The sequence below is a fragment of the Rhamphochromis sp. 'chilingali' genome (genome assembly GCF_963969265.1).
Source record: "Rhamphochromis sp. 'chilingali' genome assembly, chromosome: 10".
Taxonomy (NCBI): Eukaryota; Metazoa; Chordata; class Actinopteri; order Cichliformes; family Cichlidae; genus Rhamphochromis; species Rhamphochromis sp. 'chilingali'.
The window spans coordinates 5,036,611-5,058,225 of record NC_137937.1 but is presented as its reverse complement, the minus strand read 5'-3'; the positions used below and the strand labels follow the sequence as shown (position 1 = coordinate 5,058,225).

Here is a 21,615-nt window from a genome sequence, read left to right as displayed (position 1 = left end):
ATGTTAATAAAATAAACCCTGTTTGCCAAGCCGTTTTTCCTTAAAGAATTGTAACATAAAAACACACTTCTGACACTAATGCTTTTATTTTGAAAATAATGTTAACTAAACCGGAAACCTCATTGCTTCCGTTTACTGCGAGCTTGGCTGTTCGTGTTTTGTAAAATGACCAATCATACTGGAATACTGAGCATATGCGCTTGTTTTATGTATGTAAATGCAGAGGCGGGCGGGGTTAAGGTCACGTCACAGATAATAACCGGTCACGTCGGATTTTTAGCCTTATGAAACGACTGAAGACTCAAATCGAGGTCACTCTTTGTGAGTACTTCCTTTTAGCTGTCAACACCGAGTGTTGAGGGGTGGTGAGTACAACTAGGCGACACAACAGCAGTGTAGAAAACCGATAAGCCAGATATCATTTGTAGTATATTGTTTCGCACACAGCTAAGTTTGGGTAGGTAGCTAAAGTTTGCTGGGTCGGTGTCCTCGTTATACTGTTAACTATTACTAAGCTAACGTTAGCTAGTTATGTGTAGGTGAAGTTATCCTGGAACTAATCGTTCAACTAACCATATTACTCGACTAATATTTTGTCTGTGGATATGCTACTCAGCTAGTTCGTTGCTGTCTATCAAATATTAATGTCCTGCGACAATGCTAGTCGCTCGTGTCCTCGTATCATTCAAAATGTGTAGTTGATGTCAACTGTGACAAGTTGTCACAACCCTCTAGCTTCATAATACCAGCTGATTATTGGGGTCGGACTAGCGAGTCATTAAATGCCATTGTGACATATGGCTAAGTTTACGACTCTACTCAATTGCTACCTTTGCACTCATTACAGTTAGGATACTGTAGCTGAATGACTTGTATCCCAGTCCTTCTGAATGTGGTGCAGGACATGACCACACAATATACTGCAAAGACTGTAATAAAATGTGATTAGCTTGTTCTATAAAGGGAAACCGTTTTTCTTCCACATATAAACTAGGTGCTGAGTGAACGCAGACAGGAAAAAAAACTTTTGGGTGCTGTGTTCTAAGTCTGGAAACAATGTATTCAGAAAGTTTTCAGAACTTTATTCGCCTCAAAATGACGAAATAAAAACGTAGAAAATATGTTAATTAAGAAAACGTGAATATCACATTAACCTTGTTTTATTAGAGGTGTGTCACCTGGGATATATTTCCAGGCTTATACATAGATGTTTGTATTTAATTTACAAACTGTCGGTGGAATAAATCATGAGTCTGGGTGGGGATCCCCTTGGCAGGTTGAACGTCTTTGCCAACTGCAGTAGTCTATATTGTCTATTTTCTGGTCACTCACTCTTGTCGCTTTCAGGCGATGAGAGGACTTGGTTTGCTCAGGTTAGAAATCTTTTTTCTCATAGTCTGATATGAGGAACCTCCTTCTGCCTGCCATCTGGGCCATAAACCCGATATCATTGGAGTACTGCAGTGATGAGCGTCCTTCTGAAGGTTCTCTCATCTCCACACAGAATTTCAGTAAGAACGACCACTGGGTCACTTCTACTAAAGTCCCTGCTCTTTTGGTTGATTGGATGGCCTGCTAGTTCAAAAGTTTCAAGAGTCCTGTTTATTCCAAACTGCTTTCATTTAAGAAATATAAAGGCCATTCTGTTCTTTGGAATTTTCCCTGCAGCAAAATGCTTAGCATGCTTTGCAATGCTGCACTGTTTCTGATCACTGCAGGAATTCTGACTTACCCTGGTTTTTGCTTTGACGTGCATCATCAGGCATGAGACTTTATATAGGCAGGTGCCTTTCCAAATCTAGTCTGGTTAATTAAATTTACCACAATTTATCAGTCAAGATTTTGAAACACTTCAAGGGAAATCAAGAGAAATAGGAGTTAAAGTACACAAGGAGTTTTTTTTTTCTTTCATTAGTCGTTTTTGTTTTTGCTGTGATATCGCAAGGTGTGGGAATTAGATTGTTTGTTTTCTTTAAAGGGTATTCAGAATAACTCCTATATTCTTTTCTTTGTCAGGTATGGCTGAGATTTAGAGGCAGATGTGAACCAAGTGAAAGCCCTGCCATCAATCCCCAGCACATCCATGTGTATAATTTTCTTCAAGTTTGACCCCCGGCCTGCATCCAAAAATGCCTACAGGTAAGGCAGTTAAGTCATGCATTAAATATACAAGGACTTGAAGCAAGTTCTTGATAAACAATAGAGCTGTCTCATATGACTGTAGGTAATAAAGCAAAAACAAGGTAAGCACAAAAAACAGGTATCAGCAAACCCTCTCGAGGCATTGTCAGCCACAGAACTGCATACTCTGAGCAGAGATTTTAGTATCTTGCCTAAGGACACTCCAGCAGAGACTCTAAGTGCAATATTACTCTCCTAACCTCGTAAATCAAGTGTGTAGCAGCAAGTGGAGAAACATTGTGGTTATGTTAATGTTATTGCCATCTCTATGCGCTATGTTTTAGGGGGCGAGGTGATAAAAACTCTATAGAACATTTATGTTCTCATGCAGATTTATTATGTAACTGTTTGGGCCAGTTTTAATATTTTACTTAGAGCATATTTCTCAAAATTCATAGTTAACATGCAGCTACCAAACTCTTGCAATGTTTTTTCACATCTTTGCTGTGATTCCCTCACAAAGCCGGATACTCCCTGCAGCTAGGAAAGTTAGAAACAGCCTCTCTACCAATTTTATGAAAGCACTGACTCTTTGTGCAACCTCCGTGTGCCCTACCCAGCAGTAAATGCTAACTTCTTTTAGTGAACAGCACAGATCGGTGTAGTACAAGCAGTCAGTGTGAGTTACAGCCTGATGGTATGTGGAGCCCCAGCTTATTATAATCCCCCAGAGCTTGAGAGCAAGCTCTCTGCCAGGCCATTGTCCATCTTTGTCCTTCCCTCTGGGAGTCTGACCTCACCTAAGGAGATCACAGCAGAGGTGTGTTATGAGTACTGACTCAGACCTGAACCTGGGGAAAGGTGAAACGCACTGTGTCCTAATGCAGCATCATGTCTGCTATTTATAGACTGTACTGGCTGCAGAAGCAGTTTCTTTTTCTCAGGTGAATGTGTAAATCAAAAGGAATATGCAGCATGCTAAGATAAAATTGGATTGAAGGCAGAATTAAAGTTTCATTAAGTGCAATTATTATAGCGCTCACAGCACAAAATGACAGGAATGGATCTGCGGGAGTTAAATGGGTTAATATTCCACACAAATGACTCGCTGATTACCCTCATGCTGAGATCTCTGTATTCAGAAACGCAATTTCTAGTCTCCACTGTGTTTTTCTTCACCAGCTGCTCAGAACAAAAGCACTGCAGCAGTCCACCAAATAGCATTGCAATATGATTTTGACCTGGATATATTGTATCACTTCTCATTAAGGTTAGTCATTTAAACATAATATAAAAGTGCCACTTACAATCCCTTTAACCAAAAGATGATGCTGATGTACTAAACAAACAGCATAATGGCAGCCCTTCATAGAGCTTTTGTAATAGTTCTTTATCTCATGTTGCTCATGGCTCTTTGCAAGTAAATTATAGTATATGATAAATAGATTGGTTCTTATATAGCACTTCTGTACTCTATTTGAGCACTAAAAGAAGAATACAACATGTCTCATTCACCCCACATTCATATAAGCACTTTCTTCTATTTCTAAGTGCTTAGAAAACCACCAACCCTCTGATCAGTAAATTACCTGTCCCACCTCCTGAGCTGGAGCCACCCCTAAGCATGTATTCATGATGTAAGCATGTTGACACTGTAACTGAACAGCAAATAAAATAATTGATCCTCTTGGGATAAGGTCACTATATACGATGGCAGCATGCCTGTTAGGTCATCACTCTGACACAACCTTAAATGTCTCAACAACAATTGAAGATGTCCATGCTTTTGGTGACTTTCGTTATCTCCAGAGGATGATAATGAAAGTCTAGTGACTTTGGTGATTCCTTTATCTTTCTAGACCCACCATGAGGTTAACATTAACATGCCTTGGTGTAAATTTATCAAAGGCTCAGGAAATTATCCCATGGGAGCCACATGTGTTTGGATACATAAGTCACTGTGTTTGTTGAATAGAAAGAAATCAAAGTTGAGTGTCAATGAGCTTTGATAGCTCTTTCCTTACCACTGTGCCTCCTACATGATCCAGCTGGCTGACTCACGCTGTGATCCGAGCAACTTGCATGGGATTTGCCCCTCAGGATGCAAAAGCAGATGCTCTCTTCCTGTGTAGCATCATTAGTGTTAGCTTTGTTTTCAGGAGCAGTGGTGGCTCATAAAGCACCATGGGAACGGGCTGTCATTAGCCTTTGATACACAGAGGTCGACCCCTGTTATGTCATTTGGCCTTATTTGTTTGCTTTTAACAAGATGCAAGCTCCTATGTTGAAGGAATAATAGGAAGACCATTAGAAGCTTAGGAATAAAACATACATTTGCAGGTTCTGATGCATTTCACTGACCTCTGTGGCTTTTAATGATTTGTAATCATATGACAGCAGTCTTTACCTCAATACATCTAAAGATGAAGTTATAAAATTGCTTGAAATATTTAAAAATATTGAATGAAATGCAGTGGTTTACAAGCAGTTTAAACCCTATATTTATTGGAAATGGCACAAAAACTAAATAAAACCAAACCTTTTTTTAATGTATGGCATTTTTTTAAAGTCAGTGCCAGCAACAAGCAATACTTTCCAAAAAAGTTGGGACAGGGAATGTTTACATCTGTCCTTAATTTAGTTTAGTTATTTATTTATTTGACTGTCAGAGACCATGAACAAAAGCATTCATCTCTTAGGAGGAGTGATGCTTTATAACAGATTTAGCTACTAGCTCATTTCCATCTGCTGTCCCTGGGGAGGCAGATGCAATAGTAAATATGACATACAAATATATATCCAAGCAACTCGATATAAAAGGGATTATATTATCAAGCAAACATACTCAGACTAACAGCCCCATCCCCCTTGCTCCCACCACACACTGAGATTTAAATTGTGCATGTTTGGGGGGCACATATATATACAGTCATGAAGAAGAAATGTTGTCATGGAACTCAGTCTAAATGCACCTGGTGATTCAGTAGCTTGTAGAACCACCTTTAGCAGCTATAACTTAAAGTCATAGTTTTCTGTATGACTTTTATCAGTCTCTCACATCATTGTGAAGGAATTGTGGCCAACTTTTCTTTACAATATTGCTTTAGTTCTTTGAGATTTGTGGGCATTCGCTTATGCACAACTCTCTTAAGGACCTGCTACATACAGGTCTGGACCATTTCAGCACATTGATTCTTTTCTTTTTCAGCCATTCTGTTGAAGATTTGCTGCTGTGCTTGAGATCATTGTCTTGTTGAATGTTAGATGGAGGGGTTTTTTGGTTTTTCTTTTAAAGGTGACAATGGCCAGACATCTACACTGTAGTCTTGTTTATCTGAAGGACATTGTTTCAGAAGCCTTGGGATTTAGGAGGAAGAGGCTTTCTCCTGGAAACCTTTTCAGACACCCATACTCTGAGTGGTAGCACTTGGGTTTTCTGCAGTTTCTTTAAGCATTGCATCGTCTGACGTTGGGGTGTCTTTGCAGCTCCCCAACTCTTGGTAACATTGCGGCATTGTATTAACACATATCTGAATGCTCCAGACCAACAAACAGTTAAAACGTCCACATTTATAGAGGCGCTCACAGTTTCTGAAGAACAGTTAGACAATTGGAGTGGTGTAGTTAGCAGCACCTCCTATTACTTACCCTCTTCAATCATATGAAACAATAGAGTAGTACTTAGTTACAGGTTTTCTAACCATGGAGATGCTATTAAACGATTTCTATAAGCAGGCTAGACATCTGAGTGAAAAATTGCTTGTAAAAACATAACATTTTTTTATATTTCATTTCATACTGCCCCAAAAGTTTTTGATAGGTGACTACAGATAGGCAAGCTCTTTCACAGCAAAGCCCTGCTGCTGTATACAGAGATTTCTCCAGAGATTTTTTGAATCATTTTAATAATACTCTGTGCCATAGATAATTCTACATAGTTTGGCATTAAGATGTATTGAAATGCTTTATCTGTATTTTCAATGCATCTTTTCACAATACGAAGCCACTCCCCATATGTACTTAAAAATAAGACAGATGCTTTTTATTTGTTTATGTTATTAATTTGCTGCTATAGTGCAGATTATTTTATTACGCAAATTGCATGAAATAGAGAGGTTACCTTTTTCATCAAGGAACAGAGTCAATGTTTACTGTTTTTCATAATATCTGAGTAGGAAAGATGGGCTGTGTGAAGCTGTGTGATTGTTGGGTCTTAACTGCTAAGTGAGGACATACTAGCCCACTACAAAAATGACAAAAAGTGACCCGTGAATAAAGGCACATGTTAGAACAGGTGTTGCATTAGATACAGGTCACAATACAGTGTTTTGCTGTTAATGGTTGTGAGCATAATGGCGTCATTACAATCTGATTCACTCCGAATAATAATAAACTGTAGGTCAAAGTTTAGTGCAGCGCTTAACTGACAGACAGTCTGTGTCAGACTTAAGAGTCCCATTGAAGGGGATTTATTGGAAATCAGATCACACTCTTGTTCAGGCTATTCGCTCTTGTTTGCAGCAGTAAATGTTTGTCTCGTAGCCTTGCTTCGACAATAAAAAACAAATTTAAAATGGAATAAAACACCTGCAGAGGTTACGTGCATGTGGCAGACACAGCCAGCTTTGCAAAATGAGATTGAGATAAGATGATTTACTTGTAAAATACTATTTCAAATTGTTTTAACCCCTTAATAGCCTGCTTTTTCTCCGCTTTAGGTAGCTCCTAACAGCAGTGGGGTTATCCAACACTTGATTCAAGCTATTTGATAGTTACAGAGTTTAATAGTCATAAACTCTCATTTATGTGGCTGTGTCAGTACTTAGAGATGCTCATGCATATTTCTCCAAAATTCAACCTGGTCTATTTCAAATGTTCAGAATCTTTGAGCTCTTCATTCTAAATATTTACAATACAATAATATGTATTGTATTCTAGTTTCTTTGTTTGTTTTTTAAGATTCAAAGTGTTTTCAGTTGTTTCTAAAAATGAATAAAACCACAAAGCCAAAGGCATTGGAGTCATTTCATAAAAAACATCAGTGATTTCCTCCCACGAGTTACATGGTCTCAAAATATATAAGAGTGGATGGGAATTTGTTGCTTGTTGCTCAAGAATTTGGCTTCAGATTGTGAAACTTGGAGCTGGTGTAAAATTGATTTTCTTGCAAAATTTCACATGACTAGCTGCTCTAGTTGGGAAATAGTAATGAAACACCATACTTCAACCCCATCCCACGTACTACAGGGATCTGTAACTGTTCATCCGTCCATCAATCCATCCATTTACTACTGCTTATACGAGTTCAGGTTGCAGGGCCATCAATGTAACCAGAGACCAGTGTCCAATCCACACAAGACACTAAAATCCTATGTCTCCTCCTGTGGTTGATGGGCCCACAGGAGGACGGACCTATGGAGTTTCTTTGGGCTTGCTTTTCCTATCCTGGGCCTCATTCCAGGATGAGACCCCTGTGACTCAAATCCAACCACTGCAAGAAGGTTACAATTCATTTTTGCACGTCTTCATTAAATAAACCTGTTTTATATGGAGGGACTCAATCATATCCAAAAGCCTGCTGTATATGGATAAATTCTCCAAACTTGAGCTCCTGACTCTATTGCCTTTTGCTTTTTTCAGTTACATTCCTTTTGATCCTCTTTACTTTGGTCATCTTCAAAGAAACACCTTCTCTTTGCAGCCTTGACCCTTTATATTCTCTCCTCTGGCTCCTGCTCAATCAATTTAGAAAATGAGATGCTTAACGTGAGTGCTTCTGGTTGTATCTGAGGACTTTATTATACTGAAAATGTGAAAGTTGCACTGTAACAGTCTGGGAGCTTATTTTTTACACTGACCTTCTGGCCATAAACCACAAATGTTTTCATCATTACAGATGCTGTATGTATATATGTACTGTAATTATATAAGTCTCTAGTGGATAATAGTAGCATATGTTCTTACCTTCATGTTAAGATCAAATGAATTAGACTCACCATATGATAGAAATATTCTTTTTTTTTTTTTTTTTCTTTTTTTTTTTTTTAAATAAATGTCCCATAGGCGAGAGAGGGAGAAAGCTGGATGAAAACAGCAAGAAGAAAGATCAAAAAGTGAGCAAAAAGTGTAGTGGACATGTGATTAGAGTCAACAAAAGATATACAAAGCCAGTGTCGATTGGTTTGCCTACATTCACTGATGATGATTTCACATAAATAAGCATATATTGATATATATTGATATCAAATGTGGATTCCCAGCCCTTAGGATAATGTTATGTTATGTTATGTTATGTTATGTTATGTTGAATACCATGCATTTGTGTGTGATTGTCAGTCCAGGAGGTTGGACAGAGAGATGATAGAGAGACTGTATAGGAGCACGAAGAACCAGGTGAGCAAATAGGCAGGTAATGAGGTTAGGTGAGAAAACAGCTCTATTTCTAGTTTGCATCTTGTCCAGGTGTATGGAGTGGCAGGGTGGTTCTTAGGCACTACAACAGGTCATCCAACTAAATGAATTGCTTTTTAACATTGTAATGCAATGTTGTAATTGTATTGTAAAGGCATTTTCTATGAGTCTGTGGTGGCCAGTGCGATCCTCTATGCTGTTGCATGCTGGGGGAGCAGGCTGAGGGTCGCAGATGCCAACAGACTTAATAAACTGATCCGTAAGGCCAGCAATGTTGTGGGGATGGAGCTGGACTCCCTCAAGGTGGTGTCGGAGAGGCGGATGCTGTCCAAGATAAAGACAATGTTGGATAACACCTCCCACCCACTCCATGACATGTTGGTCAGTCACAGGAGCTCGTTCAGTGAGAGACTGAGATTACCGAAAAGCACCACTGAACGACACAGGAAATCATTCCTGCCTGTGGCCATCTCCCTGTACAACGCATCCACTTAACACACTGTTTGCTGCTACAACTACACATGTTTCTTTTCCAAATATTTATTTATAAGTGACTTATGTATGTATGTATGTATATATATGTATATATTGTACTATTCTTAGTTAGCGTATTGTCTGTCTTGTCTTAATGTTGGTTTAAAATGGAGCACTGTAACAAAAAATAATTTCCCCCAGGGATCAATAAAGTATTCTGATTCTGATTCTGATTGTATGCATGGCATTATGATTGGGGGCTGAGCCCCCTTTACAAGTTTTAACCTGTTATGTTCTCAGGCTAATTTTGGCTGCAAACAGAGATGAGTTCTACAACAGGCCATCCAAAGCTGCAGACTTCTGGGGGGCCAGCAATGAGATCCTCAGTGGTAAGCCTGTACATATACACTTGAGACCACCAGTCAAGCTTTTCACTAAACAGCAGTAATTTCTAAAGCTAAAGCTAACACAAATTAGTGAAAAACTTTCTTGTATGTTTTGTGTAAACGTGTCTGTTAGAATTTAATTGCTTATTTTGATTAATATATGCAAGGTTGGTTGGCTTTTTAGTACTGCTTAACAAACTTTACCTGTAAGAATAAAGAGCTTTCATTAATCAAGGAAAAATCCCTTTCCTTCACCTCAAAAATCCATCGCAGAACATCCCCACCCACAGCAAACTACATTTAATTGACTGATGTTCAATACACATTATGGCTAATCAGAAAAAATCAGTCTTCTGTTTTTCTGCTGAGGGAAGAAATGGTGCCATATCCTCGTTGTTCGCCAGTCTCCTCTCCCCTTTGTAATAGAGGGGTCAGAACTCGACTAGTGGGTTCTTAATTGATGGCTGTTTTTATGCAATGTGACAGGAATAAATGGCTCTGTCTTATCTGCAGGGCTGGGGGATGAACGGGGCGTGAGTGTGGTGGGTGGGTAGCAGTAGGGCCCTGAAGGAGACGTAGCATGGCGAGAAGGGAAGTAAGCTATTGGTCCCAGTGGAATTTAGCTAGCTTTCCATCCACCCTCAGAGGAATTAGACCATTTGGCTCTCGAGGTCACTGACTGTATAAGTGGACCTGTCTTTATTGATCACCAGGAAGTGCTGCAAATTTGCAGGGCCTGACATTCTTTGTGTCAACTGGAGGAGAGGGATGTAGAAAGAAAACATTCATTTACTGATGGACTAAAATAATTCCTGCCATCACTCTTATGAGATTTCATTCCAATTGGACAACATCTTGAAGGTTATATAAGTTTTATACTTCCTCTGATTGTGATGTCAGTGACACAGAAAAAAATATTTTCTATTTGTGCATCTTAATGTGGACTAGATTTCTTACTGCCACTCAGTCTATCTACTATATGAAACAAGCTATTTAAGCCGCTCTCCCTTTGAGACTGCTCTCCCTTCAAACCTAATTTCTTTTGATTGGCAGTTTCTTCCAAACAGAAGGTTTTGCACAGTTGGGGGGCGGGGCTCCTGTGTTCACAGCCAGAGCTGTGTGCCTAAAATGGTCATATTTGGGATATCCACTGCATATAGAACTATGACCACACACACACACTGACGTTTTGAAACTTTGTCTACTTTTAATATCCACATTTTTAACATTTGTGCAAACAGCATGATGTCAAATAGGTAAAAGCATAATAAGACCATTTCAAAAATAATATGTAATATATATTTGCTACTAATATCAGAGAAACTTCAAATTTCCATTGCTAATTATTTATTCTTTTTTCTCTTTTTATTATTTATTAACATTTTTCTAACTGTAGAATTCTTTCCCTTTCACATCTTTTGCATATTGCATGAATTTATGTGTTTTTTCTCAAACTAGCACTTAGCTGCAGTGAATAATTAAAAAGTCTGTTTGCCATATGATTAGTGACAAATGACCTAGTTCTTTCTTGAGTTAATCATTCGTTACCCATCATTTGTTCTTGTTAAGGAAAACTGGCATGCAAAAGAAGCAGGGTATACTGAAGAATCTCTGTTATTATCCGTTAAAATCGAGTCATACTCTTTTCATGTGAGGTCTGATGCCCCTCTCTTTTTAAAAATACATTGTAACTCTGTGTTTATCAGGCCTGGACTTGGAGCTAGGGAAGGAAGGGGGGTCATGGCTGGGGATCAGCAAGAGGGGCAAGCTGGCTGCCATCACCAACTACATGGAGGGACGTCCTAACCCTGATGCACAAGGACGAGGTAATCAGCCATGAAAATGTCCCAAGTGCCCCTTTACAGCCTCAGTGTCTAGAATCCATGTGATAATATAACTGATTCTAAGGAATAAGTAGTACACATACATTACATACATTTCTTATTACGTTTGCTAATTTGCAGGATTTCTAGTGTCTCACTATTTAATGGACAAGGATCAGGACAGCTACTCCTACCTGAAGAAGGTGTCGTCAGAAGGCCACCTGTACAATGGGTTTAACCTCATCACAGCTGAGTTCAAGTGAGTAAAACGTGTTGTGAAATCCATCTGCATATTTTCTATGCACTGATAAAGCTGATTCAAATAAGTATATCCATCATGTGGATGTTTACACTAACATTTAAAAACAGACGCTATCCACTGTTGCATTTCATAAGATGAAATATTTTCCAGAGTGAGAAGAAATATGCAAAATAGCCACACTAGGCTGTATAATGTGTGTCTTCTCACAATCTAAACAGTAAAGGAGTCTCTTTTTTTTTTTTTTTTTTTTTTTTTTTTTACTGGGCTTTAACTTTGTTCCTCTGAATTTTGGCCTTACCACGGAAAGAAAACCACAAAAGCAACATCTTCATCTTTGGAGTGCCAGCCAGGCAGAACTGAAAAGACACTGAGCTGCGAACGAGCCAGCATTAAAATTCCAAAGGAACACCTGTTCATATTTCAGGGCTATAAACAAAGAAACTCTAGACAGCATAAAAAATAACGAAGGCTTTTTCCCCTCCCATGTGCTTCACAAGCCTGACTTGACTGAATTTGATGATAAGCATAGAAAAGAAAGAAAATGGGCTCAGTGCACACTCGGATAGCTGTCAGGTTGTCGGCCCATGTAGAGAGCTGCAATATAGTGAAGCCATACTGTTGTCTTAGGGAGCTGGAGCATAGTGTAGCTGATGTAAAGGCAATATTACCTGAAATTACAAAAATGTGTAACATAAAAAGTTTGCTATAAAGTGTTGACGCTTGATGCTGTGCTGCTGATGGTAGAGAAACCGCTCCTGACGGGAGTACAGCCAGCTCTCCTGCTGATAACATTATGACTGCACCTGCCCAAAGGAAAGCGGGGGAAAGGAGAGTTCAGAGGTTAAAAGTTGTATCTCTGTTGGAGAAGAAAAAGTGGACTTTTCCTCCTCTTAACATAGCCTGAAGTAGTTTGTTATCCCCAAAAGAGCTTTCAGGATAGAGAAATATTTTGTTTTTCATATTATTTTCTTTGCCACCTAATAATTTCTACCAACTCCAATATAATGGATAAGGTGCTACTTTTTGAAACAGTATTGTAGGTTGGAAACATCTTCTGTGGCTTTGGTATTGCAAGTTTCAGCAATACAACTGAAAGACTTAAACATATCTCTGTAATGTAGTGGCTCATTCAAAGCTAAGCTTATTTATAGGGCAATATTTTATATGAATTATGAATACAGTTCTGCCAAATATCAACGTTTTTGATCAATATATATTTACCACATGCAGAAACCAATGTCACTCCTACATTTGTGATCGTGGTGTATTCATTTTTAAAATGGCATAATAATAGTAGCACACATTGGCACGACAATGCACAAAGTGATGTATTTTAGATTGTTTGCACTATACTGAGATTCACTGTGTCTCAGTACCATCAATATATTAGGCTACATTCTGTGAAAGCATCATATGAGTTACTGTGGGACTCCTATCGTGCTGTTTGGCTGCTGAGCTTTAAAGTATACTGCAACTCTGGTTCACTTTAAATATAGTTAGCTAGACCTTTTTTGCTTCTCACGCTAATAATTTTCACATCATTTTTTTTAAAGTATTTTGCATCTGAGAGACTAGATTTCCCAATCTCAGCAGACTTTGCACCTCAAACTGTGAAGAAAGCCACAAGAGTTCAGCATACCACTGAACCGAGTGAAATACGCACATGTGAGATTCCAAACAAACATGTATTCTTAAAGGTCTGTGTATATACTTGTGTATACCTGCACAAAAAGTCAGCTACTTGGAGCTTTATTTTCAGAAGTGTCGGTATCATCTGAGCCTTTGAAAGCTTTTTTTCCTTTTTCTTTTTTTAACCTAGGGGCAACCGTATGACATTATCTAGGTGGCTTAGCTGCTATTTTTGATCAGCTCAGAATATGCAGATGTCCCTGTTAAAACCAGGGGCAGCAGTTACATATGCACAATCTTTTTTAGTAAGCACCATCATTACCAGCCTGTTTGTTATCCACTGCAATGTGCCCAGCTGCCCTGAGGAAATAAGGCGTTTGGTTTCTTTCCGAATCAATAACTGCTGGTGGATTGACAGTAGCTTTACATGACAATTAGAGGCTTTTGGTTTCATCTGTAAGCACAGGCGTGATTTACGATGTGGCGACTGGTGGCAGTGGGGTCAAGATGTGCCACCTTCTTTGTGTAAGTCTCATCACTCTTTACAGATACATGAGAGCAAAACTGTACACTTAACATACAAACTATTTGATAATTTATTTATTGCTGCTTATTAATGGAGAAGTCTCACCAGGAATATTCTTTAATCATGTTGGATTGGATTGTGCATGAATAATTTGGTCTGTGGCAGCCTTGTATTTAAAGAAATGTCTACTGGGCCTCACAGTCGTGAAGCTAATGCCATATATATTTAAATTTTGATCTGACTCAGATATTCTCAGCTTGATGCTCTCGAGGCTCCATATCCAACACTTCATCTGACTTGTCTATAGCTCTGGTTTTTGATCCCACTTTAAGTCGCTCTTGCTTTAAAGTCAATGCCCAGAGATTATCCATTTTATTAAATATGTGCTCTGATGTTTGCCCGCAAAGAAATGCCTCCCTAATATGCACTTTCAGTTTGGCTGTTTAAAAAAAAAAAAAAAAAACAACTTTAGAAAGTGGTTCGATCTTATTGCCTCAAACCCTGTGTTGTAATTCTTGGCAGAAACTTGTTCGGGCTCAAAAAGAAACACAGCGGGGCAGCAGATACGCACATTCCACAGTATCAGGGGCGGATGAACTCTCAACATTTTAAAGAAACTGTACTGTGAGGATTTGTTTTTCTTCTCTCCAAAGTGCTTGTAACATCGCCTCTTGGGAAATCATATTCTGTTTTAGAAGAACAGAAGATGAGATTCTCCTGAGTGGATTACAATAAATAGCACTGCATGATACACTCCAGATGTCTAAAAATTGCCATACAAATTTAAATGATGTTAATTTTTGCTCTCTGATTGTTTGCATGGTTGTATGCACAGCCTTTTTCTATCAGATGGGAGGTCTGAATTACAATACATCACTGGTATAATATAAATATTTGAAGTTCCATGTTTCCATACAGTATATGAATGTTTTACTAAGAACTACATCTGTCATGTATCTCTTTTCAATCAACATGGTGCCATCAGACTGACTAGAAATAGTTCCTTGCATTTTTACAGAAACATATTGCCAAAGCCAAAGTTGGAATCACTGATGGTGACTAGGCGAGATGTAGGAACACGTCCTATTCAATGATTTGCTGATAAATCCCAAAGTTTCTGTCTGCTATGATTATTTTTTTCCCTCAAAAATTACCTGAATTTCTTGAAAGCTCACTCAACCATCTCAGCCAACTACACTACAGCTGGTGATGCTCTGCAGCCTCAATATAGAGGACTCTTCATTAGAATACTTCTCAGCTAGCATACTGATTAACTCTCTGACTGAGATCTGAAAAAGCCTGTTTTTGACTCTTCCCTCTTTGTTCTCGCTTTGCCCGATGGTCCCGACCTCCTGCTGTTCCCTCATCTCAGCCCAAATAAACCCACGGCACACCTGATGGGACTTTCAACATTTTAGCCAGTTTCAAACAGCACAAATGGAACTCTCTCTCCATAAATCCTCCACCTGCTGCCACCATGGTCAATTTGATTTGATATCACACGCAAAGTGTGTAGATAGAGCCAGGCTGTTGAGGTATTGTTGAGTGAAGACCTCAATACCAAGACAAAATACTAGTTCAGACAATTTCATTTTTGCAGAGCAGACAAATAAAGGCTTCTCTCTCAGGTTACAGTGCCATCTGGTTCTCATTGACTGGCTACCATGTGCGTGCTTGGATGAGCGGTCACTGCTTTCGCCTTGAGTGAATATTGGCCAGTGCTGATGTGTTTATAGTTGTTGGTTTAAGAAACCATGCTCAGTTCTGAGGTTTAAAAGAGATACAAATATTTCAGCGAAATATGCGTGTGGTGTGAATGAGACACGGCAGGTCCATACATCAGTTTTTAGCCATCCTTATTGACCGCAGCTGCCAGACGCACATACATCACACCACAATACACCACAACAACCCCAATTCCCCGGCGGGCATGATTGCGGATGCCGTGCAGGTGCGTCCGCCCAGCACCGCGTCCACGCCCCACCACAATGCGATATATATTTAATACAAGCAAGATTATAAATGGTAAATGGCCTGTATTTGTATAGCGCTTTTACTAGTCCTCCAAAGCGCTTTACACACCATCCACACACTGGTGGAGGCAAGCTACAGTTGTAGCCACAGCTGCCCTGGGGCAGACTGACAGAAGCGAGGCTGCCATATCATGCCATTGGCCCTTCTGGCCCACACCAGTAGGTGAAGTGTCTTGCCCAAGGACACAACGACTGAGACTGTCCGAGCCGGGGCTCGAACCGGCAACCTTCCAATTGCAAGGCGAACTCCCAACTCTTGAGCCAACGATCGCCTCGATGAGCATTCGGATGGGGTCGGCAACTCCAGGCCTCGAGGGCCGGTGTCCTGCAGGTTTTAGATGTGTCCTTGATCCAACACAGCTGATTCAAATGGCTAAATTACCTCCTCAGCATGTCTTGTAGTTCTCCAGAGGCCTGGTAATGAACTAATCATTTAATTCGGGTGTGTTGACCCAGGTGATATCTAAAACCTGCAGGACACCGACCCTCAAGGCCTGGAGCTACCCACCCCTGTCTTACACCATTATGTTTGTGTACCCAGCCTGACTTAAGACAATGCTTTTCACCACATCATCATGTCAAACTAAGTTATTGGGGAATTTATCATTTTTATCGACTTTAATAAGAAAATTAACACCATAAACTAAAATTTCAGTTCATATGTAGGAGGAACATAAGCGCAGTATTTACACCTTTTTTGAAGCAGTCAGCTTTGAGTCCTTACTCCTTTCAGACTTGTTTGAGCTAACTGAAAAGCCTAAAAAAAAAAGATCTGATTTTGCAGGCACACAGCCCCATCAAAAATGGACATTTGAATATTGGAAAACCAAGCCTGTTCTGATGGATCTTCTGTTCCACTGAGGCTGGCATGTCCGACAAGCATGTTTTTGTTTTTAAAATCAATTATTACCTAAATGTCAGGCTGATAGCATTGGCAAGCTTCTGTTTATTTTCCCTTGGGACGTCATATTCATTCGACTTAGCTGGACTCCTGGTTGTCCACATTCCACCTGCACAGGCTCTAAGCCCCACTAGTGGAGACAAACCCACAGTCTGAGAACCCCAGATGTAGGGGATGATTATGTAAATCAGATCAACATGGTGCTAAATCTGAAGGACATGCTCAACATCTTGGGCAGTCCATGAAGAGAGGAAATGAGGGTGTGAATTATATTGTTCATGTTCCTGTAGAGCAAAATATAACTAACCACCTACAACTAAGAGATTTTTCAGCATTGTTTAACTGACCTGTTTTAATTGGTTATTCTGTAAATGATCAGAAATAGTTTCTTTCAGGCAAGTGAAGTTGAGAAAAATGTAGTCAGTTGAAATATTTGTTGTTGTTTTTTTGTTGAAAAACCAAGCAGGCTCATTTGATTATCAAAGCCGTTACAAAATAATGTTCTTTCAATTTACTAATTCATTAATAGACTTGTTTTTCTCAACGTGACATGAAATCTTTGTTAATAATGGCAAATATTCTCAGCTTGTGGTGCTAACAGGTCAGACCAAAGGCTGTCTAATATGTACTTTGGCTTTTAAAACTATTTAGTAAATGTATTTGCAGAGTAAAAGCCCAGCAGCATATTGTGCCCTTGTCTTGCCAGCTCTCAACTGGGAAACTTTCCAAGTCAGATGTTGAAACAGTGTTGCACCACATTTGAGATTGACTGATGCCACTGGTATTGCTGTCATAAAACTGACATCAAAAAAACGAATTCCACTACTGGTTCAAAGGCTTCGATCATAATTTATTATTCACTCTCCTGTACCAAGGCTGTGACAGATGCCCTTGATGTCGGATAGATTTTTTGCAGACTGAATAAATTCCCTCTAACTGAGGACTTTGCAAGGAGATCTAACACCGTAACTAAATGGCTTTTGTGGTAGTCAAGGGTATTTGCAGCACTAATTTTTACTTTGAGACCTTAATTTCACCCAGTTGTCCTTTGTGGATAACATCAAAATTGTTCTAGTGTGGTATAGTATTTTAACTTTCCCATTTGAATTGCGTCCAGCAATAACACAGGCTTCTTAATTCCTATTTTCCAGGGCTGCAAAGAAAATGCATCATTAAAAAAATGCTATATGGTGCAGTTTGTTATTCTCTTTCACCCTCAGCGCTCATTTTCCATGTTTCCCTGAGGAATGCCCCTTTGAACTTTCTCTTTGCTCTATTTCGCTTTATTTCAATAGCCTCAAAGTCTTCTGACTCCTGACACAACAGTCATAATTAGACATAAACACGTTTGATTATCATAAAATGTCTAATTTCCCATCTTACTGTGTCCTCTCTAGAGCTAAACAAGACATTGTGTGTTACTATGGAAACAGAGGCAGCCCTGAACCCATCCATCTAAATCCAGGTCTGTGTTTTTAGTATGGTTGCTGTAGAAACCTTTCATACCTTTCCTCCTGGCCTATGGCTGGCTCATGTCAGTCTGACATTTCCGCAGTGAAATTGCTCTCAGATTGAAGAACACACCAGAAAGACGCTAGCAGAGCTTGCTAATGTTTAAATTTGTCTGTATTTATCTTGTTCCCCCTCAGCAGGAATCTACGGCTTGAGCAACTCGCTGCTGGATACTCCATGGAAGAAACTGCTGAAAGGCAAGCAACACTTCACCAGCGTCGTCAGCGACCAGACGCTCTCTTGTGATGGGCTGGTGCAAGAGCTACTCAGTGTCCTTAATAATGAGGAGCTGTAAGTTCACAAACACCCACTTAAATCTCATTCAGCTGCAGTGCATTTTAAATTGTGTGAATGTAGGAGATGCCACTGAAAAAGCCTGATACTCTGCTCATGACCTGCTCTATGTCCTGAGCTACAGCCACCCCACCCCAACAACAGAAGCGACTGTTGTTGTTATTTTGCACTATCAGAGTAAAAGTGAATTGAATCATTCACTTTTACTCATTGACTATAGATTACCCATAGATGTGAATGTCAGTGCATTTGAGCTCTGTGCCAGACTGTCAACCTGACATAGGCTCCAGTCCCCCGGTGACCCTGAAACGGATAAGCTGAAGGGGATGGATGGATTGATATATAAGATAAACAGGTGCAATCAATTGAAGCATAATTTAAGAAGAGGGTGAAGGGTGTTGTCTAATAGACCAATAGACATCCCTGTCAGTACCAGAGCCCGCTCAGCGTGGTTGACAAATTTGACACTAAATTAATTTTTATTGCTTTAGTTAACTAAAATATTTTCCATATCTAGTTTTAGTTTTTAATTTAGTTTAATATACTTTAATAATCTTGCACAGCTTTGAAGACCCTCAAATGAAATTCAGATATAAGGGTCGCTGTGAGGAGATCCAGCACATTAATCGGTCACACATGGAAGGTGGTTAGAACGGGACTTGCAGGGAGCGATCACCAATAGCACTCAGCTAGAATCACTGCATTTGGTATAATCTGACCCAAGTTTCCATGCAGACACCCATACACTTAAAGGGTATTGGTGGATTTTATGGATCGCTCAGAAATGGGATTTGCTTCAAGAGCAATAAATAATGAAAAAAGTATTAATGCATGTGCAATTAAAACCCGACACGCTTTCTAAAGTTATCTGTTTTGTTGTTGTTGTTGTTTTAACAGGAACACACCTGATCCAATTCAGGAGACTCAGGGTGATGGTTATAGCAAGTCCATGATCCAGGCTCTGTCAGCCGTGTGTGTTCGCTCCCCTCATTATGGAACAAGGTCAGAGCCTTCCTCACTCACCAGATATCATTTCTCTCTCACCTCCTTATGTGTTCACTGGTGGTGACTGACACTGCTGTGCTAGACAGCAAGATCACAGAACAGTGAACTCTTGGCACACAAAAAAAATCCCCAGTGTAATCAATCCTCCACAGCAATGAAACACTGGATTATTGGGTACAGACACTCTCTTGTAGCCAAAAGGTCAGAGGGTTAGTCCTTTCCAAAGCTATCAAAACATCATTTAGCAGGGCAGCAGCAAACAGTGTCTGAAAAGTGACTTTTCATAACCACTGTCATACTTATTAGATATTAAATTTACAATTGTTTTCTTCTCTGTATTGTTATCCATTCAGAACCAATACAATTATCCTGATAGATGCAGAAGGGAATGTGATCTTCACAGAGCGCACCATGCTTGACTGTGACACAACCAAATGGAGCACCAGTTCTTTCCAGTTCAAACTGCAGGAGTGAAGACACAATGGAGGAAACCTACTCTGTGCCTTTCTGCATCATCTCTCCTTCCGTTACCTTTTCCTCACCATCTCCTTCAGCTGAGCCTCATGTGACCGCAAAGACTCATCAGCACTTTTTTTATTCAGCTAGTCACTAGCTGCCTCGTTAACATCAGTTTCATATATTTCTTACTTTTGATTTAATTTAAAGATGTATGCTAATTTTAAAAAAAGTAAAGATGCCAAAGGACATTTAGAGTTTTGTAGAGGAAAATATTTTACCTACATGTCATGAACCTTCTCAAAAATTATAGCTTGAATGTAATTTGGTAAATATAAGATTGGTGTGATGCCATTTTCTGTCATGAACGCTAGACATTGTGGCCCTTTCACACACATGGCAAAAGACAGGAGATGATCTGTGTTAGGCACATTACATGCAGTACGTTATGACTGGTTCTGACATTAGTGGTTTTAAATACAGCTTGTCTGGGTGAAGTGTAGAAAAGCTCGTCTGCGGTGCATGAATACATGCTTTTTGGTGTCCGATGTAACCTTCCATCCATGATTTACATTTTATGCTCTATTTTCAGGCTGCAGGCTAAATTGGCATCCTATGACAAGTCATAGGGTCACATATATTTTTCTAGAAGATTTAAGTTCACACGAGTCATCACCAGGATTACTGGCTACTTTGTAAGTTTCTGATTACCCTTTCATTGGTGTTTAGGTAATTTTGCGTCACAGCATCAAATGTTTCAATGCACTGTTAAATGCACTGGATCTTGAAAAAACAGCCTGAAAATAAATAACAGTTTATCCAAACACCTCTCTTTTTGATTGTTGCATTATGATTACGGATACAAAATAACTGTCAGGAACCATGTGCTCACACACATATCAGTATAGGCCTAGGAAGCTGGCTCCGCTGCTTCCTGTATGACTCTAGGATTTACCCACATGCAGGTGACGTATGAGTAATGTATTTATTAATGTGAAGAAAGCTTTTTGTAACCAGATTGAACCCATGGTTAATTTGACTTCTGTTCCCTAAAAAAAAAAAGAGTTCAAACTTGATATGATTTGTGAGTAATATGTACATATGTATTTTGATCTTTTGTTAGTTTTTTCCATTTAAAATCTCCCTATGGTCATTTAACCAGTATCCCTGGTTTGCAGTGTTATGCCATTGTATGTACTTTAGCTGACCTGCAACTGTTTTCAAACAGTGACCCCTCCTGCCTGTGTGGAATATTGCACCCTTCAGGATGTACCTGAACATTTGGTGTATTTAAAGATTACCTTCTTATTTTTTTAACCAGCAGAATGGGCACTGGTATCTTCACATCAATGTTTTAAAGCAATACAGCATCTAAAGAGGTGTAGAGGAGTATAAATCTAGACAAGTACAAATAGAATACCAGTGGCACAGCATTAAAAAATAATGCAGTTTTTATTTTTATCTGATTAATTTCAGCTGTGAAACAAATTTGTGGTTGTATTACCATCACTCCATGTTTATAGGCTGTATGTAAACATCTTTATAGTTTTCTTCATATACTGTGTGCTGTAAGCATCCACCAGTCCCAGAATTAGCACTCTCTGCTAAAGGCAGCAAGAGTCCACTCGACAAAACCAAAGCATGTTTTGTAAGATTTTGCATCACTGATTAAATATATCTGAATTTATTGATTCATGCAGGAGGTGTGTAGCACATGCTCACTTTAATGTTATGTTATAATTTGGTTGCTCTTCCCATTTTTAAAAACATTATCCTTTTTTA

At 39.3% G+C, this 21,615-nt stretch overlaps 1 protein-coding gene across 5 annotated transcripts; it reads left to right on the top strand.

Moving 5' to 3' along the window:
• Nucleotides 1-174: 174 nt before the first annotated feature.
• On the top strand, nt 175-20,817 carry tango2 (transport and golgi organization 2 homolog). 5 transcript variants are annotated; one of them, XM_080895254.1, is made up of 9 exons: nt 175-321; nt 2,017-2,139; nt 9,307-9,395; nt 11,099-11,218; nt 11,357-11,474; nt 17,964-18,031; nt 18,216-18,369; nt 19,270-19,374; nt 19,731-20,817. In XM_080895254.1, exons 2-9 carry the CDS (start codon nt 2,084-2,086, stop codon nt 19,849-19,851), a joined length of 831 nt encoding a protein of 276 aa, XP_080751380.1. In that variant the 5' UTR covers nt 175-321; nt 2,017-2,083; the 3' UTR covers nt 19,852-20,817. The 5 variants fall into 5 exon arrangements, with proteins under 5 accessions (XP_080751380.1, XP_080751378.1, XP_080751382.1 ...); XM_080895252.1 differs by having other exon boundaries at nt 205-365; nt 19,731-20,815; XM_080895256.1 differs by having other exon boundaries at nt 210-365; nt 18,219-18,369; nt 19,731-20,814.
• Nucleotides 20,818-21,615: the final 798 nt, after the last annotated feature.

What these genes read in the sequence shown, in the direction of transcription:
- tango2 (XM_080895254.1), top strand. Translation starts at nt 2,084, where the DNA reads ATGTGTATAATTTTCTTCAAGTTTGACCCCCGGCCTGCATCCAAAAAT. An exon ending in CAGCAATGAGATCCTCAGTG is followed by an intron (nt 9,396 to 11,098) that starts GTAAGCCTGTAC and finishes TGTGTTTATCAG; the next exon opens with GCCTGGACTTGGAGCTAGGG. An exon ending in ACCCATCCATCTAAATCCAG is followed by an intron (nt 18,032 to 18,215) that starts GTCTGTGTTTTT and finishes GTTCCCCCTCAG; the next exon opens with CAGGAATCTACGGCTTGAGC.